This window comes from Colius striatus, chromosome 5 (assembly GCF_028858725.1).
Source record: "Colius striatus isolate bColStr4 chromosome 5, bColStr4.1.hap1, whole genome shotgun sequence".
Classification (NCBI taxonomy): domain Eukaryota; kingdom Metazoa; phylum Chordata; class Aves; order Coliiformes; family Coliidae; genus Colius; species Colius striatus.
The window spans coordinates 53,588,989-53,616,075 of record NC_084763.1 but is presented as its reverse complement, the minus strand read 5'-3'; the positions used below and the strand labels follow the sequence as shown (position 1 = coordinate 53,616,075).

At 35.7% G+C, this 27,087-nt stretch overlaps 1 protein-coding gene across 1 annotated transcript in view; it reads left to right on the top strand.

Annotated features, from left to right (window-relative positions):
• Positions 1 to 27,087, top strand: part of MALRD1 (MAM and LDL receptor class A domain containing 1) — a 222,189-nt gene that overhangs the window by 146,200 nt on the left and 48,902 nt on the right. Inside the window, exons 29-32 of the mRNA XM_061997419.1 lie at positions 6,060 to 6,188; positions 9,239 to 9,400; positions 11,033 to 11,190; positions 17,036 to 17,237. Of these exons, the coding sequence (XP_061853403.1) occupies positions 6,060 to 6,188; positions 9,239 to 9,400; positions 11,033 to 11,190; positions 17,036 to 17,237 (651 nt within the window). The remainder of the gene's footprint in view (positions 1 to 6,059; positions 6,189 to 9,238; positions 9,401 to 11,032; positions 11,191 to 17,035; positions 17,238 to 27,087) is intronic.

Here is a 27,087-nt window from a genome sequence, read left to right as displayed (position 1 = left end):
TCCCATTTCACAATCAGATTCATGAAGATATTCAGCAAATAAAAATAGTAGGATTTATTTTTTTTAAAGCAGAAAAGAAAACTCCCTGTGAAGTTCATAGAGATGGTATTAACATACCTTCATATAACATAAAAATGTTTCTGCTTACTCTTAAGTCCACATATTTTATAACAATCTGAAAATAGACATGTTATTAAGCATAACTGGAAATATTTCACAGAGTAGTCATTTCAAGGAAGGAAATTGTTTCAATAAGGAGTTGGAAAACTGTCATATGAAGGATCTTAAATCACTTAAGATGTTAAGACTGCTGAAATTTACATTGGTTTTAGTCTTTGACCTTACAAATATGAATGTTAATAGTGTTTTATAACCATTCTTGCATTAAAATACCTTTGGAGTGAATCAGTTCAGAAAGTAACTTGGGTTTATTATTATATGGCAACCATTTGTTTTACAGCACTTCTTCAGCAATAAGTTCTATTGGGAAAGCAATTGCATTGTGTGCTCTGATTATTTTCACATACTTACAGCTTCAGCACAGGAATATCCCTGTGTATTTTGCAGAAAATTATTGTTTATGAAGATGGAAAAGTCAGAGGAGGCTTTTCTCATAGAAGTATGAAATACACAGTTGAAGCTCAATATACAGCACAAACACACATTTTTCTAAAGATTCAATTAGAAAAGTTAGAAACCCAAGATGCTAATCCTTTATAGATGCATCACTTGCATGGTGGGTGTTTTTGCACTGTAATAAGACACAGTCTTTATAAAATCAGGAAAAAGTTACAGCATCTCTGCTAGAGTATGATAAGCACAGCAGGGTTTCATTAAAGTTTAAGTGTATGTATTCTGTGGGATTATATTTACGTCTTTGCATTTGAGCAGGATCAGGCACCTTTCATATGCTTGCTTTTTAATTGCATATGTGCAAATGCATGTCTATTAAAAACCAAAACAAGCAAAACACAAACCAATCCCATGATTTTCCTGTCTTTACAATGATATTTAGGCTCAAACTAAAGTCAAGAGGTAATTGTTGTAATGCCTTCAGCACCTTTTACATCAGCTTTGTGTATGATTTTTTTCCTTCTACTCTACTAGTTGAAATCTACTTGCTTAATTTTCTCTAGGCTTTTGGTATGTTGACCTTCCTGCTGGCATGATGACATGAAGGAGTCAGGTCCAACCTTTTTCATTCTTGTTGTTGTTGATTCTTAACCTTTGTAGCACAAATAAAATACATTTTGCTAGATTCTCAAAAATAACATTTCCCATCTGATCCAAGCTGGGGGCATTTAAGATAGAGAAAGCGTGTCATGTCTAAATTGGGTTATTTTTCAAGCACAGGTTTCATAGTTTTATTTTGTCTGTTGAAATAAAACTGAAAGACAGTAAACATAGTCTTACCATGGCCAAGCTCAAGAAGAGTAGCATACAAACCAGAAGGGGTCAGGGGTTTCATCTCAACAAAATGACTTGATTTACAACACTTAGTCATGTATTGTGTTTGCTAGTAGCTGTAGAATTGGTGAGCTAGACACAGAGAGAGGGTCATCTAGGGTAGGTGGAGGCCATGTCTATATTTTCCATTGACACTTATAGGGTTAAACTAAACCCTTATATAATATGAATATTATGACCACTGTAAAATCATAAATAGGGGAATAGACTATACAGAGAAAAACTTAGAAGATAATTGAATAATTAAAACTTGAAAAACAGTTTTGAGGCAAACAGAAAGTAAAGGAAATAAGAAAATCATTTAGCTGCTTCCCAGTAGATGTCATGTAGTGGTGGATATGAACGTTAGAGCAATTCTGGAGCTTTCAGATGTTTTGGGAAACTCTCGTTCTCACACTTTCCTTTTGGAAGATGCTGAATGGTATTCCTGGATCAAGGTTTACAGTCAACATAGTAAAATAATTGTCTCTTTGCAGAAACACTGTATAGAAATGTGAAGAGGGAAGAGAGAGACAGCCTGTGTGAGGATTTTTAACATGAACATTAGAATGGTTTTATGCAGCATGGTAATATTTGATGGTTATAACAGGTTTTAATAAATCCAAAAATTCTTTCTGTTGTATATGCCCTTTCCTTCATCTGGCAGTGTGTTATAGAAAGTAGCTGTACACATCATAAGAGAACCTGCATGTAAGTGAATTAGCTTTGCAGACTTCCCAGCTCTTCACTTAAATGGCTGTTATTTACATAGCTCATGTTATGTGATGATTTTCAACAGACCAAAGTGAATATTTTCACTACTTACTTTTAAAAACTAAATAGTTAAAAGCTTCTGTATCAGTAGAATGACTTTATTCTTCACTGTGAGGGTGGTGGAGCATTGGAACAGGGTACAGATGGGTCTCCTTTTCAGGAGACAGTTAAAACCCATCTGGATGAGTTCCTGTGTGACCTACTCTAGGTGGTCCTGCTCTGGCAGTGAGGTTGGACTAGATCTTTTGAGGTCCTTTCCAGCCCTTGAGATTCTGTGATTCTGAGATGTGACCTCTGGGGCCCTGTCCTGCAAGGCTTATTTCCCTCAGATCTCACTAATTTTTATGGAACTAAATGTCAAGAAGCGGCTGTGGATTTATTGGAAAGGAAAGAGGGCTTGGAATATTGTCAGAGGCAGAGAAAAAGAAGGTTTAAAAGAGTTTTATCAGTTTGTTGTAAGAGTTATGTTTTGATAGCAAAAATCATTTAAATTCTAAATCAGATTTTTTTTTCTGCATGTTTCATTGAAAAATGTGAAAAATAGTGGAGTCACATCATAGCCAGAGAAAGATTGTTCTTGATATTAAATTGATTCATTGATTAATTTGAGGATTTTTTTAATCTTCTTGTAAAATAATTCTTTAAACAGCTTCAGTGACAGACCATCCCATGTGACCTGAATGGAGTTATCTCTTGTGTTCTTTAATAATTGACTTCAACCATGCATGAGGTTATTTGCAGGCTAGAAAAAAATGACAACAATTTTGCCTTACTAAAAAGCCAAAAGACCTATGAATTTTGTACAGAATAATCTCTAATTATATTTTTTTTGAGATCTGACACTTCTCTTTCTGATAACATCTGCTAGAAATCCTGTCAGAAATAAGTTGTGGTCTGCTAACCTTAAAGAACACTTCAGTCATTATTGATTTTTTTCCAACTATGGCTCACTGATATTTAATAGTGAATCAAGAGTGCAACTCATCACACTTGCTGTTGCTAGTAGTCTGAATTTTTTTATATCTGTAGTTTTAAAGAAAAGGAACCTTCTACTTCAAATACAAGGCAGACTATAAGCATGGACATATGCCTTACTCAGCCACATCATGCATACTGATTTTGTCATCCCAGAGCACGAACTGCAAAACCAACAGTGGAAGATGATGAAAGGAAGTGAATAATAACTCTAAATTAAAAATAAACAGAAACTTGTAGAATAGTTGATTATTTAAAGGATTTATATTATTTCTCATGGTCTGGCAATTCAATGTGATAAAAGTCTAGGAAGAAAGAGACAGTACTCCTCCAGTGATCTTTGTAGATTGCCTATTTGGGATCAGACTTCACAAGTTCTTCTCAATTTTAAAGTAAGTAGGATACACATTCAGTTATACTTGAAGTGCTACTAAAATTATATTTTGTATTTAAAAGAAAGTTAAATCAAAATGCCACAGTACATCTGTTAATAGGAAATCAATTTACTAAATTGACCTGAGCAAAACACATAATAAAACATAATAAAACTCACTTTGCTTGGTGGTAAACTTTTTCTTTCTTGTTCTTTCTTTTCTCCTCATATATATGTATTCTTCCTTACCTACCATTTATGGCAGAGGCCACAGGTAAAGGTACTGCAATCCTTTAAACAACTTTGCTTCCATCCTCCTAGAAACAAGAAGCTTTGAATGTCTCAGCAGAGAAACCCATTCTCATCAGAATTCCAACTTAGCTTTGCAGATCAGAGAGAAATCAACTAAAATATCCCGGTGTTTGGGTTCGTAGGCCAACTTTTTATTTTTAAAATGAGCCAGTGTTTTCTTTGAATCCTCAGCTATGTATCATGTAAAGCTTTACATTTAGTGGAGAATTTAGTTCCTTCTGCTCATACACTTGAGAAAAGTTCAAACTCTTATAACAGAAATATTCAGCACAAACCTGATCCTGAAGTGCGAGGGAAGGGAATTCAGGCAGAGCAAATTGTCAGAACTGATTTAGTCACTCAAGACATACATTTGTATTCAGCCAGAATATATGTCCTCTTACCCAGAGGTTTTTATCTTTTTCTCTTTTTTTTCCTGTCCAAAATAATGTTTTATAATATTTTTCACCTGTTTTTATAAATAAGTCAATGTCAAGGTATTCTGACATGGAACACTGGAATTGCATCACTCGGCTACATCTTCTCAGTGAATGTGCATTCTGATTTCTTAGTCTAGTTCTGATTTCTGATTTCTTAGTCTAATATTTGGATTCTGCCTGTAGAAGGAAATGATTCTTTGATTTCATGGGGAGCTGCAGTTTACAAGCTGCTGATAGCTATAAAGTCTGCTTCATAGAGGGAAAAAGCTTGTTTTGAGAAGTTTAGTGATTTTTGGTGGCTTTAACTGAATTTGTGTTATTGTGTTTCTGTAATATACATTAAAGTGAATGTCCTTTGTCCTTTTTGATTGAAAATCTTACTGAACTCAAACCTCATTACACTCAGCAGAGGGTACAGATGATGATCAATTTGGTTCTAGGTGAGAAATAGTCTCTGTTTAATACTGTGAAAATCAACCATAACTGCCTTCCACAGGACATCCCAAATGTCCTCATAAAGATGACTCATTAGGCAAGGCAGAGTGCTCAGGAGAGATGCAAAGGAAATACAGACTCTCTCAAGTCAGCTTACCAAGACTGCCAGAGCTACAATGGGGGAAAACTTGAATTCCTGCACAAGTTCATGTTATGCTCAAGGTGATTGCTTAAACAGCATTGCATAAGCACTGTATAATAAGACTTTCTAGAAACATATGGAAAAAATCCCCATAAATTCATATATCTAAAGAGGCAAATATTACATAGTCTGGCTTCAGAGAATGTAAAATATTGCATTTGACAACCTCTGAGAAAATATTAAAAGAATATAAAGCAGAGCAATACAGCACCAGCTCGAAAATCACAGTATTCTCTACTTTTTATTGCAATATATTGCAATTAATTTGCACTTCTGAAATAGTCCTGGACTCCTATTTCTTCAGATGAACTTTCTGAGGTGTAGCATAGCTCTACATTGGAATCAGAATGGAGGAGAGACAGGGAGAGGATAAAAGACCAAGCAGTAGATACCACATATCAAGCTACTTCAGGAGATACTTTTCTAATGTTGAACATCATCTTAATTACTGGGAAATAGAATTTTCTACAAAAGCATCACTTGATTTCTATACTTTATCTCCCCTTCTCACTTTCTTTTACCACTTACAGGCAGAGATAACGTTTAGAACACCAAACTCTCCCGCCTTTCTCAGTTCTCATTGCTTCTCCCTAGCATCTTTAATATTAAGCAGAATATGGCAGTTCCATACATGAAGGTACTGTGAGCATGAGCTCCCAGTCCTGCTGCCACACTCTGTGCCAAGGCTGATATTCCAGTCTTAATCAAATATATAAACTCCTGTCCTTGTCTGGTCGTATCAGCACTAGAAGTGGAAGAGATTTTTTTTAATCTTATCAAATCAAATGATGGTTATAAGCAGAATAAAGCCTTTTGTCTGTCTACTTTTCAACAGCTCACAGAACCCTTTTTTAAGGAGCACATATTAACAAATACACTGGGGAAACAGTCACGTTGATGCCCAGCTGAATTTTCTTCAAGGCAAAACATTCTATGCTGGAAGCTTTGGTCAATGCCAATACAGTAGTCTAGACATGCACAATACACCATTAAAAGAGTGAGATCAAATAACCTCTGGTGGAAGCAGTAAATCGCTGAAGTCATGGTGTGTAATGGTTAAACAAATTAAAAAGCATCCTTTGATTTAATTACAATATTGATTTAAATGTTCTGTTTGTTTCAGTTCGAGACAATCCCAAGGAGTGCCCTGCCCTCACTGATTTTGTGTGTGCAAATGGCAATTGCATAGAGTCTCGGTTCATCTGTGACTATAAACCAGACTGTGAAGACCTATCAGATGAAGCTGACTGCAGTGAGTATCTTTTTGGGTATTAATGTAATCTCCAGTTAAAATTGTAACTAAATATAACTTAGAAGAATTCACACAGCTGCTCAGAAGATAATTGCAAGCAGTTTGTATGCTCCCTGAACAAAGAAGGTCTGACATTTCAGATACTCAAAGACATTTGTGCCAAAAGGTAGATAAGTGTGATTTGGTTGCAAAAGTATAATGCATACTCAAACCAAAGATTAAATAGAAAAAGCAAAACCAAGCCAAAAACCATCTTAAGGACTGAAATATTTAACTAATAAGATCTATGGGTTACAGTGCAAATTAACTCTGAGAAGAAAAGTAAACTACTTACAAAGTTGAAAGCGTGTTGAGCTGTCAACGTTGAATGAAAAAGCTAAGTAAGGAAATTAATGCACAAGAACATTTAGACATGATTCTTCTATTAAAAAAGTGATTATCCACAAACAAGCTTCTCTTTCAGATTAATCCTGTCTTTGTTCTCTGAGTTGTATTGTTCTTTGTTCTTGCTACTACTGCAGAGATATGAAAATCTTTTCTTGCTATGATTCTATTGCAGATCAGTTGGACAAAATCCAGTGTGTTTATATTTTTGCAGTCCTAGTGAATACTGAGACAACATTTTTCTGTTGGTATTCCTCACTAATGCTTTTTAAGATGGAAGTACACAGCTCAATTTTGAAAATTTGGCTTTCCAATTCAGACTTGAAACTCAAAAGCAGTAAAACATTATTCTGTTGTTCCTTCTCCATGTCTGTTCATTTATAGTTACTGTCCAGACCAGACTTTCAGAGTAGGAAGCTTAAGTAGTCCATATATATAGTTCAATAATGTCTAATTCTTAATCTCCAAGTTGGAAGGCAAAATTCTGTCATAATGTAGACATGATCAAAAGTAACCTTGGTAGATAACATAAATGCATCACATACATCAGTTCAATGTTAACAATTTGTTGAAGTCCAAGTACTCAATTGAAACTAACCAATACTCAATGACCCCTTGAAAATCAAACACATTTTCTCTTGCATGGAGTTGCTAAATGCTTTGGCTGGATAGGCTTGAAAAAATAATGACTCTTTATTGAGTGATGTAGTTTACATTGTTTTAGCCAGACATCAAACTTACAGCCTGGAATACATGAGAAGATGTGACTATAGGAGATTTAACTTGGAGTTATTCCCCTCTTTATAGCTTTCATAAAACTAAACAACAGTTCTGAAGTACACACGTTGAAGCTCGTATCTTTATTTCTTGTTTCTAGCTCCTGCAGTGTTCCAGTGAGTCATAATCATGGAAATGAATCTATGTTGAATGATAACTTTAAAAGACAAGCTTTTTTTTTTCAAGCAGACTCCAATAAAATAGGACTTTAAAACAGATGATCTGTATTTCTTGTATATAATATCATATCTTTTCAGAAGTTGGACAAAGTAAGTGCAGCAAAATATTCTGTAAAATCACCTTTGTAACATTTTACAGTCCTAACAGAGACACAATAAGTCTGAATGGCTGTCCAATGAAACTTGCTCTATAAAGTTATTCAGAAAACTATTGAGGCACCTGGATAATCCTATAAATATTGTTACAGGATATAGTAGCATCATTGCAGGAGGTGTCCTCTGTCATCTAGACAGACTGTGATTGCATCAATCCTCTTTCCTTAGTCAGATAACAGAAACATTGCAGACCATAAAAGGTCTTGCACAGCAAAGCAACACATTTTTTGCTATACTGCAGAAAAGCTTTTCTGAGGTAAGAAGAAAATACTTGATACTCACTTTAAATAAATGGAGTGAAAGATACTTTCATATATATCTTATTCACTGGATGAAAATTAATCCTCTTTTAGGATATTTTTTCCATACACTTAGCTAAGCTGGCACATTTTTACAGAAAAACAAGTTCACAGAATTACAGTGTATGTGCAGAATTTGGTCATACAAAATAAGTTTATAATCATGATGTGAGCAGCAAAGTAGAAAATAGGGAAAAAAAACCACAACAAATTACTGAATGGTAATTAAAGCTATTCCATTTATCTGTATTCTTTATACCTAGACAATGATACATAAGTCATAGAATCACAGAATGGTAGGGAAGGGACTTTTAGGGTTCATACAGTCCAGCCCCCCTAACAAAGCACATCCACCTAGATCAGGTCACACAGAAACTTGTCCAGGTGCATTTGTCCTTGTTGAACCTCATGAAGTTCCTCTTTGCCCAACTCTCAAGCCGGTTGAGATCCCACTGAATGGCAAGGATCAGTTGTGTTATGATGTCACAGGATATTTCTAGATCAAGAAACACAATCTAAATGTTCAAATCCATTTGAGGTCCTGAAATAGGCACAGCCAGACCTGTTTCTGAAATGCAAATCTGACTGTAACCCTTTACTTAGTCTTCTCTCAGGGATAGTTCTTACCCTCACTCAGCAATTGTTTAGCTACCCCTGCTTTATGGCTAAGGGAAAGACCTTTAGAAACCAAAGAAGAGTCCGTGATGGTATTTGATCCATCTCTTCCACAGCATTTGTATTTTATTGATTAATAACTTCTCCAATGTAACCTGGAACATCAGAGGCAGATCTAGAAACAGGAAGTTTAGTAAAGATCTCCTGAATTCAGTCAACGTTCTAATGACTAGAACTTCTGTGTCATCATAAAACTACCTTTATGCACAACACTCACAAGCATAAGACAGTATATGCTCATGAAAAACACCAGAGTGGAAGTGGAGTCCAGTTTTGCCAGCTAATTGGCTAGGAGTCTGTCCATTCACCTTGAATAACAGCTAAAATTGTTGAAGTCATTGGTTTGTCCTCAGGACTTACATCTCTGTAATAAAGTTTAAGGCTGTTTATACCTGCTTGGGAAGTGGAGGGTGAATTTTTTCTTTCCTCACTACCTACCACATTTATGTCAGTACACGGAACGTAGGGAACCATAGTATCAGCTAAAGCTAATCCTTTCTATTACCATTTACAGTTTGTTCATTATAGCCTTTAACATATAAGAGCTGGGATGATAATTTGATTCTTGTTATATTTTCAGGTTATTACACAAGTATTTCTGGAAGTTGTAACTTTGAAACACAAGATCAAGACTGGACCACCATATGTGGATTAACACAAGACCCTAGTGATGATTTTGACTGGAATCTTGGCAACAGTGGTGTTGTGGGAAAAACTGGTCCTGATGTTGACCATACACCAGGTATTGGCATATGTCTTACATCACTTTTGAGAAAATGAAATATTCATCGAATTTTTAAAAGTAATTCTGTAGATTAATGCCAAGGCAACAGCAAATCTCAGTAAGATCAGCTGAGCTCATTGTATATGTAGTCAAATCGTAGTTAGCAATTAGCACAATTCATAAAACAGTTCCAACAAGCACTTAAAAAGTTCACTGTTATAATAAAACTACATTAGAGAGGATATGTATCACAAAAAAAAGAAATCCATGCTAAAGATATATTGAAAGTTCTAAACCATTGAATTTTTCTCTGGAATTTGTAAGAATCACAACCTCCAGGACTTCAGTTTTTGTTGTTTCATGTTTCCAAATCAATAGAGACATCTTAGCAGCAGGTGGCTGTAAATGTTTCTGTCCTACTCATTTATCCTCCCTTTTTCTTTAGAGTTCTGCATCTGCTGCAGAAACTGCTCACCTGATCACAGGGGAACTGCTTATCTGCCACAAATCACAGGTTTTCATTTTAGAGAAAGCAGATATCCACACTAGTTTGTGTTGTTATCACAGGCTGTAAATGTGGAAGTTCATTCCTCTTGGAAAGGGACAGAACAGACAGGTAGAGGTAGAAACTATTACAGCTTTCCCAGGCAAGATGTTCCTTACAAATCAGTAGTCTCACTTGCTTTCTTGCTATTCTTTTGATGCAGTGTGATATCAAAACAAGCCGTAGCCCTTGGTTCTTCAAGAAAATTGTGTGTGCTTTTCTATTTCATGTTGTCTCACTTTTTTGATTCTTCTCTGCTTCTGGAAAGTTACCCAGCAATTATAAGAAAAACAAAGTTAGTAAAAAGCAAAGGAAAAGAAAAATAAAACTAGAGCAAATGTGTTTCAAAATGCAATTTACTTGTAAATTAACTGGGCAAGAAATATTCATTTTCGCTATGGAGAAATCACTTGTTAAAATTGCCAGGAGCATATATACTGGTGACTTGTAGTGTCCAGAAATCTCTATCAGTCCATTGCTGACCCAGATCCAATTCCTTCTTGTTCCAAACTCATTTCTTCTAGTTACTAAGCATAACAATTCGTTGTACAGAGCATGCATGACATCAAACCAATGTAACTAGGCCTGTGATAGTATATCAACTTTGTATTAAGTACATTAGCACAGGTTTGTGTGGAGAAATCTCATATTGGTTTAAATGTGTTATATTACTTCATCTAGCACAATATAATTTGATGTTGCAAATTTCATATTAATAGAAATGTTCATTTGAAAAAAAAATCCATCTTTTTAACAAAATTATCTTATTGTATTGGTACAACTCTGGCAGAAGATTAACCCTGTGATTTGAAAACGAAGACTTTTGGTCAGAACTAACAACTATGTTTCACCTGTTTAACATTCTGCAAAATAAGCTTATGCAGGTCTCAAATTTAAAAATATTCCTTTCTATACATTTCCTTCTGAAATTGTTCTTTCCTGTTCATCAACAGGACATTTTCAACCTTTTGCCATTGGATTCATGAGCTATTTAAATATTCAGAAGTAGCTAACGGAATGCAGAACATTTCAACCTCAAAATGCTTGTGTTCTAGAACATAAAGTAGTATTGGAAATTATAAATGTTTTTTGTCTTTTTTATTAAGGTAAAGGAAAGCACTTTTTGTATGTAAACTCATCTGCCCAGAAGGAAGGAAGTAGAGCAAGGATAATTACCACCAAACTCTTTCCTGCCAGCCTTGGGATTTGTAGGGTTCGGTTCTGGTTCTGGATGTTTCCCTCTAGGCAAACAGGAATCTTAAAGGTAAGAGGAAAGCACTTGTATTATATCCTGACATAGTAATATTTGCTTTGGTAGTATTTACATTTCTCTGTGTACAATGAGTAAAATCTTGTAGCTTGTACTAGCAGTACTTTGTGACATCTTCACTGTAGTTACACCTATATACAAATCTTTTGCTGACAAGATCAAATGCCAGTTCTGGTTTTAGTTTTGAATCCACTTGAGTCCTTTTGATACATTTGTAAGAATTAACATTGAATATTTGACTACCATGCTTAAACCTACCAAATATCAGCACAGTTCTCTGTACAATTCACACTTTAACATAAAACAGAGACAATTTCCAGTTTTTTGGAGAAAAGCAAGATGTGGTTTAAAATAAAAGTTTTAACCAAATTCATGTAACTTGTATGGAGAATGTTTGATTAAAATAACTGGAAATAGTTAACCATATTAGCAACTGTAGCTCAAGCTTTCATGAAAATGTCTTCTTGCTGTTCCCCAAGAATCCTTGCTGTTACTCAAGCATCATTGAATAAATATGTTATGCAATGCCTTTTATAGAAGTCTGAGAAAGACTCCTGTTGGAGGGAGTCATAGGAGGAGCAAGAAGACAATGAAAGGGTTGGAGCATCTCTTTTATGCAGACAGGCTTAGAGAGTTGGAGTTGTTCAGCCTGGAGAAGAGAAGACTCTGGGGAGACCTTATAGCAGTCTTCCAGTACCCAAAAGGAGCCTACAAGAAAGATAGGAGGAGTGTGTAGTGAGATGATGGCTTTCAACTGAAAGAAGGTAGATTTAGATTGGGCATAAGAAATTCTTAATGTGAGGGTGGTGAGGCACTCAAACAGGTTGCCCAGAGAGGCTGTCAATGCCTTGTCTGTGGAAGTGTTCAAGGCCAGGTTGAATGGGCCTTTGAGCAACCCAATCTAGTGGAAGATGTCCCTAACCATGGCAAGAAGGTTGGAACTAGATAATCTTTAAGGTCCTTCCAACCCAAACCATTCTATGATTGTATGATCTATGGCAGATTGGCACATTTTGAAAATGCAGGTTACATCATTTTTACTGTGTTTTACTATTTTACAGACTATAGTCTGTAAAACATAACCATAGTTTTATATGTATATATAACCATAATTTAGATGTAATTTTAGTTTTACTATTTTACAGAATACAAAAATTTGCATTTATATCAAACTCCTGAAATAAATTAGTCTATGTTAAAAGCCAGCAACTATTTTTTGTGGTATTGGACCTGGAATTAAGTCAGGAAGTGGGAACCATTGTTTTTGTACTTACTCAGTTGTTGGCCTGGTTCTCCACTGTAAAGGACAGTTGTAGCATAATTCCATGAGATTCTAGTAGAGATCAGACTACAAGGGCCTCAGGAAGTTTCCAGTCCAACTTTGTTCTTCGGGCAGTCAGCTACAAGATCACACTAGGTGACTTAGAAATTTACACAAACTTGAAAGTTTTATTAAATGGAAGCTATTCAACTTCTCTGTGAAACCTCTGTCACCACTTGACAGTCCAGAATGAAAAGGCTTCTCCTTATATCCAGTCAAAGAATAGTGTTACCTTTCATTCCACCTATTAATTTTTTTTTAGCATGGAGTTTGAATCTTAACTTCATCTCTAGCACTTAGTTCATGAATACTCTCAATATTGCTATAAACTTAATTAATAGTAACAAAGAAAAAAACAGCTATATTATGTGAAGTTAATATAGACAGTAGATCTGTTTTTCAAACTGATTTTAAACGAGTTTCAAATTATGTTACTTTGATATTTCTTTCTAGACAGTGAATAAAAATGCTCAAAATGTATTCTCAGCAGATACTTCAGTTATTTAATATTACTTTTTTTTAAGTGTTTATGTTGCAACCTTGTAGATTTATTATCTGAACATAGCTTTTGAAATACTCCACTATATCTTCTAGTCCATTTTCTTTCAGTTTATATTAGTTATCCTTCCACTTAGAAAATTTTGCTCATTAAGATTAAGAAAAACAAGAGTAGGTAAAGTTTAAGAGCAGTTCCCAAACCAATTTAAGTAAAAAGCAAAGAACAATTGTTCTTTTGATTTGTTGATAACTTAAATATTGTGAGATTGTTTATTATTACTTGTTTAAATTCAAATATCCTGGATATTATAGCATGCGAATGTGAAGATAAGATCTCTCAAAGGTGCTCATGAAGTTTTTCAGGCACTACAGAACATTTAACATTAGTGAGTAAGTAGATGTGTGTGGCCTATGTGTGAGTTAGAAGACAGTCAGAGTCTGCTTTTTGCTTTTGCATTTCAAAGAAACTAGTTTAATCAACTCTTATTACCTTCAGTTTAATAAAGAGATTCATAATGAATTGCCTTACTCCCACATATAAATAGAGTTCTCTGTTTATGACTTTGCAACGGGTAGTCTTTCTGTAAAAACATGTAACACTGTTTATAGCATATGTAAGTACACAGAAAGGAATTATTATCCTATCACAGACTCAATCTTCCCTTATGGCCATTTTGCTTTTTTCTGTAAACATAATAATAATTTATTTTAGCATCAATTGTGTCTCTTATTAAAACAAGAATATAAATGAACTGTAACCATTTAAGTGAAAAAAACCCAAACAAAAACCAAAAAACAAAAAAACTCAACCCAAAACTAAAAGAACAAAAAATGAAAACCACAAAAACAGCAGCTCAAAACTTCCAAAGCAACACCTCAGTGAAGATTTTCTTCAGGTTCCAGTGGAGCTGTAAAAAAGTCACAATGTAATAGGAAGTCTGAATATTAACATAAGTACAAAAGCTGATGTTATACCTGTTATCTGAAACACAGCTATCTGGTCAAGTCTGTATTAACAAAAAAAGGACTACAGATATAAAGCATACTGACATGAGTGTTTAAAATAACATACAGGCAAGCTGTAAAAAAAGTAAGATAAACATTGGTGTAGAGAGTAGATGTAGAACTCCACAAAATAGTGTGAGGTTATGGGAATAATCCTGTTTTTACCCAGAAAATAGACTAGTCACCGAGAATAAAGAGAAAGGAATTAAAATTCACTTCTGTATCCACAATGCAAATTTCAACTGCACAGTTCTGTTGTCACAAACTCTTTAATTGGTTCATACAGAAATCAAAAGCATAGAGTACTATCATGAAGAAGGACACAATGTTTACAGTAACTCTCATATTAACACAGTATGGATACTCTTTAAAGAGGTCTGAATACTGATGTTTCAGGGCATCACTCAACTATTAGCCAACAGAAGAAAAAGTTTCTTCATAATGATTAAATACAAAAACCACTTCCTTTTCTTAGAAGTATATGGTATCAGCTTTTGAGGGGTGAGTTGTTCAGTACTAAACACGTGACTGGACTAATATATCAATTAATATGCAGGAACAAAGATAACTCTTAATATAAATTTTTATTGCATTATGCTATAAATGTAAATTTTAAAAAATGCATTTCTCTTTATATTTTTATGACTATTTAGTTGCATTTAATGAAGCAGGAGAGATATTTCAGCAAGAAATATTGATTTTCACATCTGCTTCACACCAGTGGGGATCTTCTTGGTCATCTGTCAAAGAGACAGTAAACATTCAGCTTTCATTAAGCTTCAGCATTCTGTTTCTGTTAATTTACTTCAGGAGTTCACCATACAATTGAAAATTAACACCAAAATTAGTTCCTGATGTGATAATATAACTCAGTTTTCTGCCTTGGCATTTGTTGATACTAACATAGCTGAGGTATTACAAATTTTGGTATAGGACAGGTCAATTTTGCTAAAAATGATTAAGTTTATTATTACTTCAAAGACATGTATACAGAAACAAAGAGAAAAGAGAGAAGGAACTTTTTAAAGTGCTTCTCTATTGTGACAGTGAATTGTGATACAATTTTACTCATCTGATTTGTGGATTTTAGAGTAACAATTCCAGTCTGCCTCTGGTGTAGCTTCAGTTCAAAGAAGATATGCAATGATGGCTGCCAAGGAATGTGAGGAGTTTAAAGGCATGATCTTCAGAATGTAGAGCAGAAAACATGGGATCATTATTCACTGGAGTCAGTGGGAAGTTTCCCCAGCTGGTGCAAGTCTAGTGAAGTGAAAATACAGGCTGTCTTTCACAAGATTTCACTTTTTCCTTGGCTGGTGATTAAAGACTATATGTTGGAGATAATTGGAGAATACACCTCTTATTATGTACCCTTTAAATCTACATTGGCCTCTTGGTAGTCAGTTAGATGGAACACAGTACCTCCCAGCATGCTGGTTGCTAGAGTCAGGCAAGATCAGCAAGATCATATGTAATTTTGAGAAGTCAGTACGAGGGTATAGGATAGCCACATGACTAAATAGACTAAAATAGATGACTAAATAGAAAACAACAGTTTGTATTTCATGACCTTCCAAAGTATATGCATCTTCCCCATTCTCAAAATGAAACAGAAGCTGAAATAAGAGTTCAGAAATTTGTAACCTACAGGACATAGTGTGAAGGATTACAACTGAATCATGATTTTAAGGCAGGAAAATGGTATTTGCTTAAGAGTGCTGTTCACATATGGACTACAAATGAACCAGCTGCAAAGACACCTTGGAGAAAGACCAATAAGCAAAGATAAAAGCATCACGTACACATTTGTCTCACATGGATTATCAGGCTAAATTCTTCATGTTGCTATGAAGTGTGTATTGTGTATCTTCCCTTCTGAACTTTTCACTCCACAGTGAATGAAGTGAAAGCTCTATTTCTGTTGGTTCCTATTTGTAATTTGAATTGTGCATGAAATCCAGAAACAATGTCAGCATGGAATGAGGAACAAACAGATATAATGACTAGTTAATACAATATATGCTTGTTACTTTAAAATTAAAATGATGGAATTTAGCACAATACTAGATCAGTATTAGCTGAAGCACAGTCTCCCTAGACATTGCTACAGGTTCATTTTCATTACATGTCATAGAGCAAGTTTTATCTTGGTAGCTTCCTCTTTCACATGTTAAATTGCTTCCACTACCAGGATAGCTTGTATGTAATTCTTAGAATGCTGTGTAAGGAGATGGTGTAATCTCTGGAGGCACTAAGTACCACCCAACTGTAACTCTCCGGGGAGCTAGGGTTCTCATATATGCTTGAGAATGTTCTCCATCTTTCACATGTCTTGTAAAAATCTTGTATGAGCTAAACATACCTTCTGAACCAGAAAATGCTTCAAACTCTCCATGACTTGAGTAACCTCATTCAAAAATACAATATTATATCTTATAATTGTTTCTTCATTTTCTATCAGCACGAGCTCTGAGAGAATAAGATCTGTATGCCCAGCTAAAGGAACAGGCTCCTTGGGCTTCCAATTTTTCTGAACTTCATTGTAATCTTACTTGATTTAGCATATAGTTTAAATTATGCATTATTCCTTTAGAAATCTCAGGGGGTTTTTTTTAAGATATATAAGAACACAAATCCTTTGCTAGCATCATTATGACTATATAGACTTGGAGAAGTTAGGTAAAAGTATTTATTCATAAGTACATAGGCAGAAAGTGAGATAGAAGGATTTCTCCATGAGTGAACATGAGAAATGGAGCAGAACTGGGAGATCACCTGAGATTTCCTACATACCAGTTTAGAGATTTACATCAAATCCTATCAGTTTCCACAGGTTACCTATGTGCTTGTTATGAGAAACCATTCACTAGCTTTAAACTCTAGTCAAATGTGAGGACATGGCCACAGAAATTAATACAACATATGAACTAACCAATATTAATATTACTCCACTAGCTACACTCCTCTGCTGCTTAATGCAATTCAGCTGCATCTCTTGGATTTCATTGTCAACAGGTATACACGGTTGAAGAACATGGGATGGATATTCTGATGTGGTCTTCTAGTAGAAATGAAGGAAAGAAATGGATGTATGCAAATGTAGCCCTCTCCAGTAACAGCCCTTTCAGAGTTGCCTTGGAAGCTGAAGTGGGGTGGAGTGAACCTGCAGAATTTGCTATTGATGATATTTCTTTCACCCCAGAATGCGTTGATGGAGGTATGCTATTGCACATGTCTTCTTTTCAGAGGGTGGAGGAAAATGGTGACATTTCCTATGTCAATGAATATCACAGTTACGACGTCTGCAATTTTTTAAGAGAATTAATTCAATACTGTTATACTTGGAATATATTTCAAAGAACACAGGAAAGAAACAGGCACAACACAATCACACAAAGAAATATGTGTTTTTCAAGAGAAATAAACATGTGTAGTGGATCTAATCCATCTAATCTAATTCATTATATATGACTCATGACAAGTTTTTAACTAGGACATTTTTCTCTAAAGGAGCCGTTATACTTGTCAGAGGGAATTCCATCTATTTTTTTGGATGAGTGCAGTATTTAAATAAAGATATTTGCACTTGCTTGTGCAAGACAGTTTTGTGTTATAACAAGTAGTCATACAAATAATTATAGCAACTCAAAATATTATGTCATTGAGATTCTGTAGGTGATATTATGAGCTATACTTGAGAAGGATCTAGCATCACTCAACTGTATTGTTTTTCTCCTGTATGAAAATAGTCAAAGAAGGCCTTAGGGATGGAAGAATTGTATGAGTAGAAAAATTGTTCACAATTATTTTAAAAAGAAAATTATTAATGCTTTTATCTTTGTTGTCTTCATAAAGTATTTCAGCAGTATGGCAAATTTACCTGACTGCCAAGCTCTTTGAGAATTTCAAATCTCCATTCTGTTACACAAGCTAAGTGACTTGAACTGTGTAAAAAAAAAAGAGAGTTAAATTCCAGCACCTCATAATGTCATGTTTATTCTGAGAGAAAGGCAATGGTTTACTCTATAAATAAAATATAGAATATCATACAAGATCAGAAGAAAAAACTAAGTATATGTGCAAATATACTGTATTTGCAGGATGTGATTCTGATAGGAATATTGGCCATTCCTTATTTTAAATAGTCAAGAGGGGAAGAAAACCAAAGCAATAGAAAACATTGTGTAGATCTTCATTCTTAAGAAACGTCCAGGATTAATTTTGGTTAAATAAATTCCAGTATGAATCTTATAAAAACGTTCTTGAATAATTTTTCTTTCTATTTATACAAGTCTTATTGTTCAGATAGTAGAGCTTGTGTATGAATTAGTTGCCATGCTGGTCAAGAAAGTGTGTGGGTTTTTATTGTGATGACTAAGCAGCTCCTCAGACAATTAGCAACATGCGGATTAAAGCTTAAAGTGAAGTAATATGTTCACACAGGTGACATTTGCTCAGCCTCAAACTGAACAAAAGGTTTCTTTATTTTCTCTGAATACCACCAATAGGCTTAGACAAATACTATTTTGGAGTGTTCTTCAATGAACTGCAAGATACGTACATAAACAGGTGCTTGTTCTACCCTTACTATCTTAACTAACTTTGTTGTCTACACCTTAAGCATTACCTAGGAAATTTCTTGCATAATATAGAAGAGTAGAAATGGAAATTTTTGTATTATATACCAGTAATTAATTTTAGGATCTAAGTTTATATTCCAGCAATGTACACAAATCAATTTTCTAATTTGGATTAAACTTAGACTTTGGTGATATGAATAAGCATGAAGTCAGAGAAAGGAAAAAAATCTTCCATGAAAACTATTTGTTAAGGTATCGTGAAATAGCCATAACTACAGAAATCCTGCATGAGCAACCTTATAGACTTTATGATGACATGACTGATTCTGTAGATGAGGGGATAGCAGTGGATGTCATCTATCTTGACTTCAGCAAGGCCTTTGACTTCATCTCCCATTACATCCTCATACAAAAGCTCAGACTCTGTGAGTTGGATGAGTGGATGGTGAGGTGGTTTGAGAGCTGGCTGAATGACAAAGCCCAGAGAATTGTGATCAATGGTGCTGAGACAAGTTGGAGGCCTGTGGCCAGTGGACTTCCACAATGATCAGTTCTGGGGCCAGTCTTGTTCAACATCTTCATCAACGGCCTGGATGAGGGGACAGAGTGTACCCTCAGCAAGTTTGCTGATGACACAAAGATGGGAGGACTGGCTGCCATATGGCAGGAGGAATGGCTCTTGTGCTGCCATTCAGCAAGATCTCTATCAGCAAGATCTCTATCGGCTTGAGAGTTGGGCAGAGAGGAACCTCCTAAGGTTCAACAAGAGTCCTGCACCTGGGAAGGAACAACCCCATGCACCAATGCAGGCTAGGGATTGACCTGCTGGAGAGTAACTCTACAGAGAGGAGCTGGGAGTTCTAGTGGACAGCAAGTTAAATAGAAGAATAGAAGTGGTATCCTGGGATGCATCAAGAAGAATGTGTCCAGAGGGTCTAGGGAGGTTATCGACTCCCTCTGCTGTATCCTGGTGAGGCCTCATCTGGAGTACTGTGTCCAGTTCTGGGTTCTCCAGCTCAAGAGTGACAGGGAACTTATGGAGAGAATCCAACGCAAGGCCACTAAGATAATCAGGGGACTGGAACATCTCTCTTATGAAGAAAGGCTGAGAGATTTGACATTGTTTAGCCTGGAGAAGTTTGAGAAGGGACCTTGTTGATACAGAGCAGATGTCAAGAGAAGGGGATGAGTCTTGTGTTCTGCACTGCCTAGTGACAGACAAGGAGTAATGGACATAAGCTGGAATAGAGGAAGTTCCACAGAAACATGAGGAAAAACTTCTTTGCTGTGAGGATGATGGAGGCCTGGCACAAGCTGCCCAGGGAGGTTGTGGAGTTTCCTTCTCTAGAGGTTCTCACAACTCTCATGGAGATGGTTCATATACAACCTGATCAAGGTGAACTTGCTTTAGCAGGAGATTGGACTAGATGATCTCTAGAGGTCCCTTCCAAGGTATAGGAAGTACATGTATATGAATTCTTTTAAAAAAAAAAAACTCCTTAGAAGACTTCTTTGTGTTCTTGCAAGACTAGCATCAGTCATATTACCCTGAAAACAGGCTAGGCAAGTCTTTTTGGTGTGGGCAATAATGGATGCCCAAGGAAATGTACTTAAAATTTCACCATCTCTCAGCCCTTCTTGGTCTGTATTAATTTGGTTCAGAGACTTTCTGAACCTCTGAAACTTTCTAATATCAGCTGATTTTTCTTCTATGAATTAGCCACTGCTTTCTGAATATACACAAAATTTAAACTATTATTAGGAAGTAATTTATAGTTCGGTTATTCTAGGAAAAACACCAGTTGGCAAACCTTGGTTGCAGGAGATCTTTGTCATGTTTTTTAATTTCTGTCTCATTGCACGTCTCTGCCATGCTTTGCTTTCCACTTATTTAGATCCATTGCCTGGGACTAGAGTACAGAGTACTGTATCCTTACCATTATTTTTCTTTATACCTCCATTCATAACATTTGGGTTGCTTTAAATGTGCCATCCTAGATCCATCCCCTTCAATCCTGGTGTTTCCACACTTCCAAATTCTGCTAATCCATGTCTTGTTCCTCACTTAAGGGGGCATCTGATTTCAGGTATCTTCTTTTTACATTTCCCACATATTTTTTCGCCTCCACCAATTACTCCACAGATTTTCTGTAGTTCTTTTGTCTCTTCGTAAGTACATTGTTTTCTTTTAAGAGAAACAGTGGGAAAGTTTACCTACTTCACTGTCAGTCCTGCTTTAATGTTTGCTGATCGTGTTTATTCAGATACCTAGCTCAAAGAAAAGGGTATTACTTGCAGTACAGGTTCTGTGTAATGTTTTCCCTTTCAAAAGATATTTTTGTTGCTACAAATCTCTTTCTTCTCTCCATATTATTATTTTTCAGCTTGTCTTTAATTACTTTGAGTTTCCTAAGGCAACATGTTCTAAATAGAAGCAATCACAATTCAGCTGGTTGGGGGATCTAAGCAATAAAACATTACCAGCAGCTCCAATTCAGCTGCTGTTTTTATTTGGTTTTTTAAACGGTCAGCCCTCATTAGCCATGAGAGTTTCTACAGATCCAAGAATACTTCTGAACACTTAAACTAAGTGTGATCAAATTAGTCCCTAAACTACTGCAGAACTAACTTCTAGCTGGGGCTCTTTAGCTTGGAGGAGACTGAAGGGGGATCTCATTAATATTTACAAATATCTAAATGGTGGGTGTCAGGAGGTTGGGACATCCCTTCTTTCTATTATATCTAGCAACAGGACAAGGGGTAATGGGGTGAAGCTGGAACACAAAAAGTTCCATTTAAACATAAGAGAACACTATTTCGCTGTTCAGGTGGGGGAGCCCTGGCACAGGCTGCCCAGGGAGGGTGGGGAGTCTCCTTCCTTGGAGGACTTCAAGACCCACCTGGACATGTTCCTGTGTGATCTGATCTAGGTGGAGCTGCTTCTGCAGAGGGGATGGACTAGATGATCTCTAAAGGTCCCTTCCAATCCTACAATTCTATGATTCTATGACTTGGGCTGCATCCTGGGCATAAACGGGAGTGGAAACTATGAGTCATACTTTCAGTGTTTATCACCAGGTCAGCACTAACATGCTTAGTGAAACAACTAACAGTTCAAAAAAAGTAAATCCAAATATGCTTCTGTGTCTTTTCCTCTACTCCACTTTTCCTTATCTTTCTCTATGTTTCCATTTCTTTTTTCAGTCTGTTTTCATAGTTTACTTCCTGCAGCTGCTCAGTGCTATCTGAAGTTTTTCTCTTGTTTTGTTAAGTATTTTCTCATCCTTCATCATTTATTGTAAAGCCTTTTCTACCTCTATGCTGCTTTTCTTTCATCTCATCATTTCTTTACAAAACATTTTTTAAAAAAGATCTTTTAAGTCTGTCAACTTAACACATGAGAAAGGACTACCAGCATTACCAGCTTCTCCCTCCACCCTACTGCAGCTTCATTTTTACCTGAAATATCTGTCTGTAGTAGAAAATATCATTATGTAAGGATACACTGGAGACAAAAAGAAAACTCAAATAATGCAAAACATTCGTAACAGACAGGACATGTAATTTCTAACACCGTGTCATCTGATCATGGTGGAATTGCACAAAACCCAATGCTATTTCCCAAACTGCTGTGGTTCTCTTTTTTTCTATATACTGTCATTGTTCTTGATTTCACTGCACTGGTTCAGATTTTCCATTTAGGTAGTTAAGTACAGTAAAATTTTCCATGGTTGTTGACAGCTTTCATTTAGGTGAAATATTTGCTTTGACATGCTGTAAGTCATTGAAGTCTTCCCATTGCTCTGTAGCAAAGCAGAAACGAGACCTGCTGTAAAGGTTTTAAATAATCCTTACCTCAAGCAATTTTTTACTTTTGTGAAGAAACAAATAGAAGCAAATCAGAATACGCGAATTATAAGACCATATATGGCTCTGTAGTCAAGCCCAAGCCAACTAGTACCTTAAAGTTTTTTAAAAGGGAAAAAAAGACTTCCCATTACCCTAAAACCTAATATCTTCCAGAAATTGAATCTTCTCTGAGCCATCATAAGTCAGGAGACATAGCCAGATCCATTCCTATGGGTCATCTTTCCTAACTTTCTAGGAGAGTTGATATTGAAAAGATGTACTGGCACAGAGGAAAATATATTTCAATCACAAAATTTAGAGTATATTCAGAATTTGATGTCGGTCATAGTAATAATGAAAAGGTGTAGCTAGCAATATAACCTGTCTCCAACAGTTATGGATGCCTGAGTATAAGAAAATATAAGAAAAGGGAAACTACACATACTGTTTTCCCCTGATAGATTCCCCATTGCTAGTCATTTGTAATTCAGTCTTCCTGAGCCATACATAGTCTCAGAATAGTAACCCCCAGGCTCCTTTTTTCCCCTTGAACCTGTCAGTTCCCATTTAAAACCAGGGAAAATTTTAATACTCAGGAATTCAATTATGTGCAAACACTTATATGAATTCAGGCTTATTTTTATGAACAGAAAAGCTGCTCAGTGTTTTGTCATCTAGGTCTCGAAATGTATCTATTTTTTTATTTATGTCTTGGTGATTCACTCTTCTGTCTAGTGCTTAGAACTTCTTCAAGACTTTTCCATATTGCAGTTCAGATCTCACAATAGTCTGCCTGGCAGATCCAATCTTGATGTTCCTTCAGAGCAAAACCATTTCCATGACTTCCAAACAGCAGAATTAGGCCTTGCCTAATATCAGTAGGCAACATCATACCAAAAAGGTATAAGAGGTGCAGGTTCAGGCACTAAGCTCAGGAGAGTGTGCCAAAGGGCCAGAACTTTGAACCTTTCCCCTTTGTTCAGGGTGGAAAGAAATGAACTTTATCACTGACATCTTCAAACTGTTTCAGATGAGTGTTTCTAATTAAAACATAGAAGACTGAAGATTGTTTTAAGACTTTTTCACTGAATTAATGTAGTAAAAGAACATTGACTATAAAGATTACTTACATACAGCAGAGATAGTGCAATGAAAGAGTAGTAAAAGTTGTTTTATTAAAAATAATTATGTGGATAATGAGCAGTGGTCATTATGAGGATAAAACAATGGTCAAGGTTTTCAAAATTAGATATTAAAACTTTAGGTGCTATATTGTATCTTAAAGTTAGCTAATTTTCAGAAAACAGTGGGTAGCCATTCTTCAGGAGTCCATTCCCTTGTGATTTCAGATTAGAAACCACAGAGCAAAGGTACCTATGCCTAGAAACACTAATTTCATAATGTCATAAATTCTTATCATAGAATCACAGAATGATAGGGTTGGAAGCGACCTTTAGAGATCATCTAGTCCAATCCCCCTGCAGAACCAGGTTCATCTGGTTTATTTCTCAACACTTATATAAAGGCTTTTTCTCACTATTTTATCTCTGCTTCTTTAAATCTTAATTGTCTGTAAATCTTCCCTGCTCTTCCTGACATGTAATTTCCTTTGCTCCACAACAGGATCTGTGTGTTCATATACAATGACATAATCTTTAATGACATTATTGAATACAGTTTTACTCTGCTTTTTCCGATAGAGAGAAGTCCCCGGTGGGTGATAACTGAATGATTTTGTTTTCTCCATGTACATTTTTCAGATACACTTTTGGATGTAGAATTACTTATCTTTGTGAAGAGGTTTTCTATACAGCATACAGCTACTGTTTCAAAGTATTTGAAATGTATTTCACAACTACCTGCATAATTACTTCTTATTGCATAGTGTTATCTACATGTTAACTAAACCAAAAATGAAATCAAATAATATCTATAATATTGGGTATCAAATTATAAATACCCAAAATCCTGAATTGAATCCAAATACAAAATATGAAATTACCAAAATGTTTCTCCTATATAGAACCTAAACTTTCAGACCAGTAAAAGCATTAAGTGCAAACTAGACAAATAACTGAACAGCCTAGAAACTATCCATTTGCAGATAAGTTTATGTTATCTCTGTCACTTTATTAGATTCCATTTCCCTAGATCTTATAAGAAAATCATAAATCAGACATGTATCTAATTAAGAGACAACAACCCAAAAAAATATAATGGATGTTTTTATCTTGTTTCTGAAGAAAAATAGCCCAGTGTTACAGAAAGTCTTACTGGAGTGTGTGTGCATGCATGTGAATGGTGAGAAAATTCTGCAGAGGAGCAGAACTCATCTGACAAAGGCTTAGATAAAGTCAGTGATCCATCTCTGAAACTCCCAGAGCCTGAATGTAAGAGATACTAGAAGGGTTAACTTCCTGAGCAGCTGATACTACAGTGTTAGATTGGGGGGAGAAAAAATCTGTAAAGGAAACTTAACTTCTGGTTTCTTTAAGTTGCAGACTCAGGGGAATCACTATTAGCCTGTGTGCTCATGCTTGCAGTGAAGCGCAAATCTCTCCCCGGCTGAGAGCTCAGGGAGCTTCTTTCCTCAAGGGCAATAGATGATTCAGGGACAGACTGATGGGGGAGTCTGCCTGTTAAAACAAAGGAGGGAAGAAGAAAGCAACAGTGTTATAGAAAAGGGGATATGGGGGATATTTATGAACAGTTTCTTTAGTTAAATAGTTTCTCCCTGAAACCAATCAGCATATGGTTTAGATTATCATTGCTTGGCAAAGATTGGACATTTCTGCATTTTTAAAGAGTAAAAAGTATGATCCAGTTCATAGTACTTTAGAGAGCCTCTTCAGTCTATTTCAGTGTCTTCCAGTGCACAGACTTGGCTGATGGGGAAGCCACAGTTTTTTATAGATTTCACAGGAAGGAAATGGAATAATTTTAGGACAAGATCTACTATATACGCTACTATAGTGTATACTATACATTAGATACAGAAGTAAACTATAGACTAAACTAGTATAATTAGTGGCAAAACTTGATTGCAACTATGTGATTAAATAAATACAGTATCTTCATACAAATCTTTCAGTTTCTCTCTGTCTTCTTGCACTTGTATAGAATACAGAAATTTTCTGCATCGAGTTAGAAGCCTTTTGAGAAATTGAAAATATTTGTATTTATTAACAGTGCAGTAAACTAGTTTCATTAATATTGAACCTCAAAACCCATCTGTTTACAGGAAAAATCCTCAAGCAAGCCTCAAATCACAGAGCTGATACTTTGCCTTGCTAAGTTGGTTCATAAAAATCAACGTATTTCCTTGGAGGGACAGAGAGGAATAATTTTTTGGAATGAAATAGTTTCATGGTACAATGTTAGAGAGAAAAAAATCCTCAGATTATTCCTTTTGTAAAACTTACCTATCTTCTCAACAAAAATAAATCACAAGCTCAGAAATTATGTGGATTTTAGCATAGTTTTGCTTAGGACCCTTCTTACATGATGATAAATTTGTACCTGTAGAAGCTATAATTCTTTAGAAGCTGGGATATACATGATTTACCTATATATTCCCACCCCACCTATGAAAATGTGCTGATTCCAAGAAACTGCTCTTTTCTCCACTCTAAATCTGTCCTAGACTCCAGCCCATCTGAATTTTTTTTTTTTGGAAACTAAAGCTTCACAGCTTCTCTAGTTCTTCATTGCTCCTAATACATAAAAAATAAATAAACCCATTGTAATAGCAGGAATAGTTAGCAATGCCTGGACTGTTCCTAGCAGAAATACAGCAAATACTGCCATACTGCTGTATAGGCATTCCAGACAGAAGTGGTAGTTCTCTGAGTGAAAGCTATAAATCATAGCTTGATTTAGTGGCAGCAAACCTACTTGTTTTCCATTATGTTTGTATGTTAGGAAAGATAATCATTTAAAATAACTTCTGCACAATTCTGCAAAGAAAATGTGAATGGTTGGGACATCCCTTTTTTCTATAGTAGACAGTAACAGGACAAGGGGTAATGGGATGAAGCTGGAACACAAAAAGTTCCACTTAAACATAAGGAAAAACTATTTGAAGTGAGGGAGCCCTGGCACAGGCTGCCCAGAGGGGTTGTGGAGGCTCCTTCCTTGGAGGTCTTCAAGACCCGCCTGGACATGTTCCTGTGTGACCTGATCTAGGTGACCTTGCTTCTGCAGGGGGGTTGGACTGGATGATCTCTAAGGATCCCTTCCAATCCCTACCATTCTATGATTCTATGAAACTGTGAAATCATTGGACCAAGTTCTGTTTTCATTAATTCCAGCTTTTTAACGGAGTCTCTTAGATTCTTTTCAGCACCTTGCCACACACTTTTGACAGGAGGAAGAGACTTCCAAGATTCAATTAACCAGATTAAATTTCCCTCTTTTTTTTTGTCTTTTTACAAGTTTTGACATGAGCATTTTATTTCCTAGCAGAAGCTTTATTGACAACAATGGAGACTCAGAAACTGTTAAAGTCTGTAACCTACTTTAATCTGGGGGTTTTTTTGACATATTTCCTTGCAGCCACCCTGAATAGGTTGATTTCATGCTCTGATCTAGTGTTTACCGATGTGAAAGTGAGGACTGCCACTTATTTCAACTTAATTA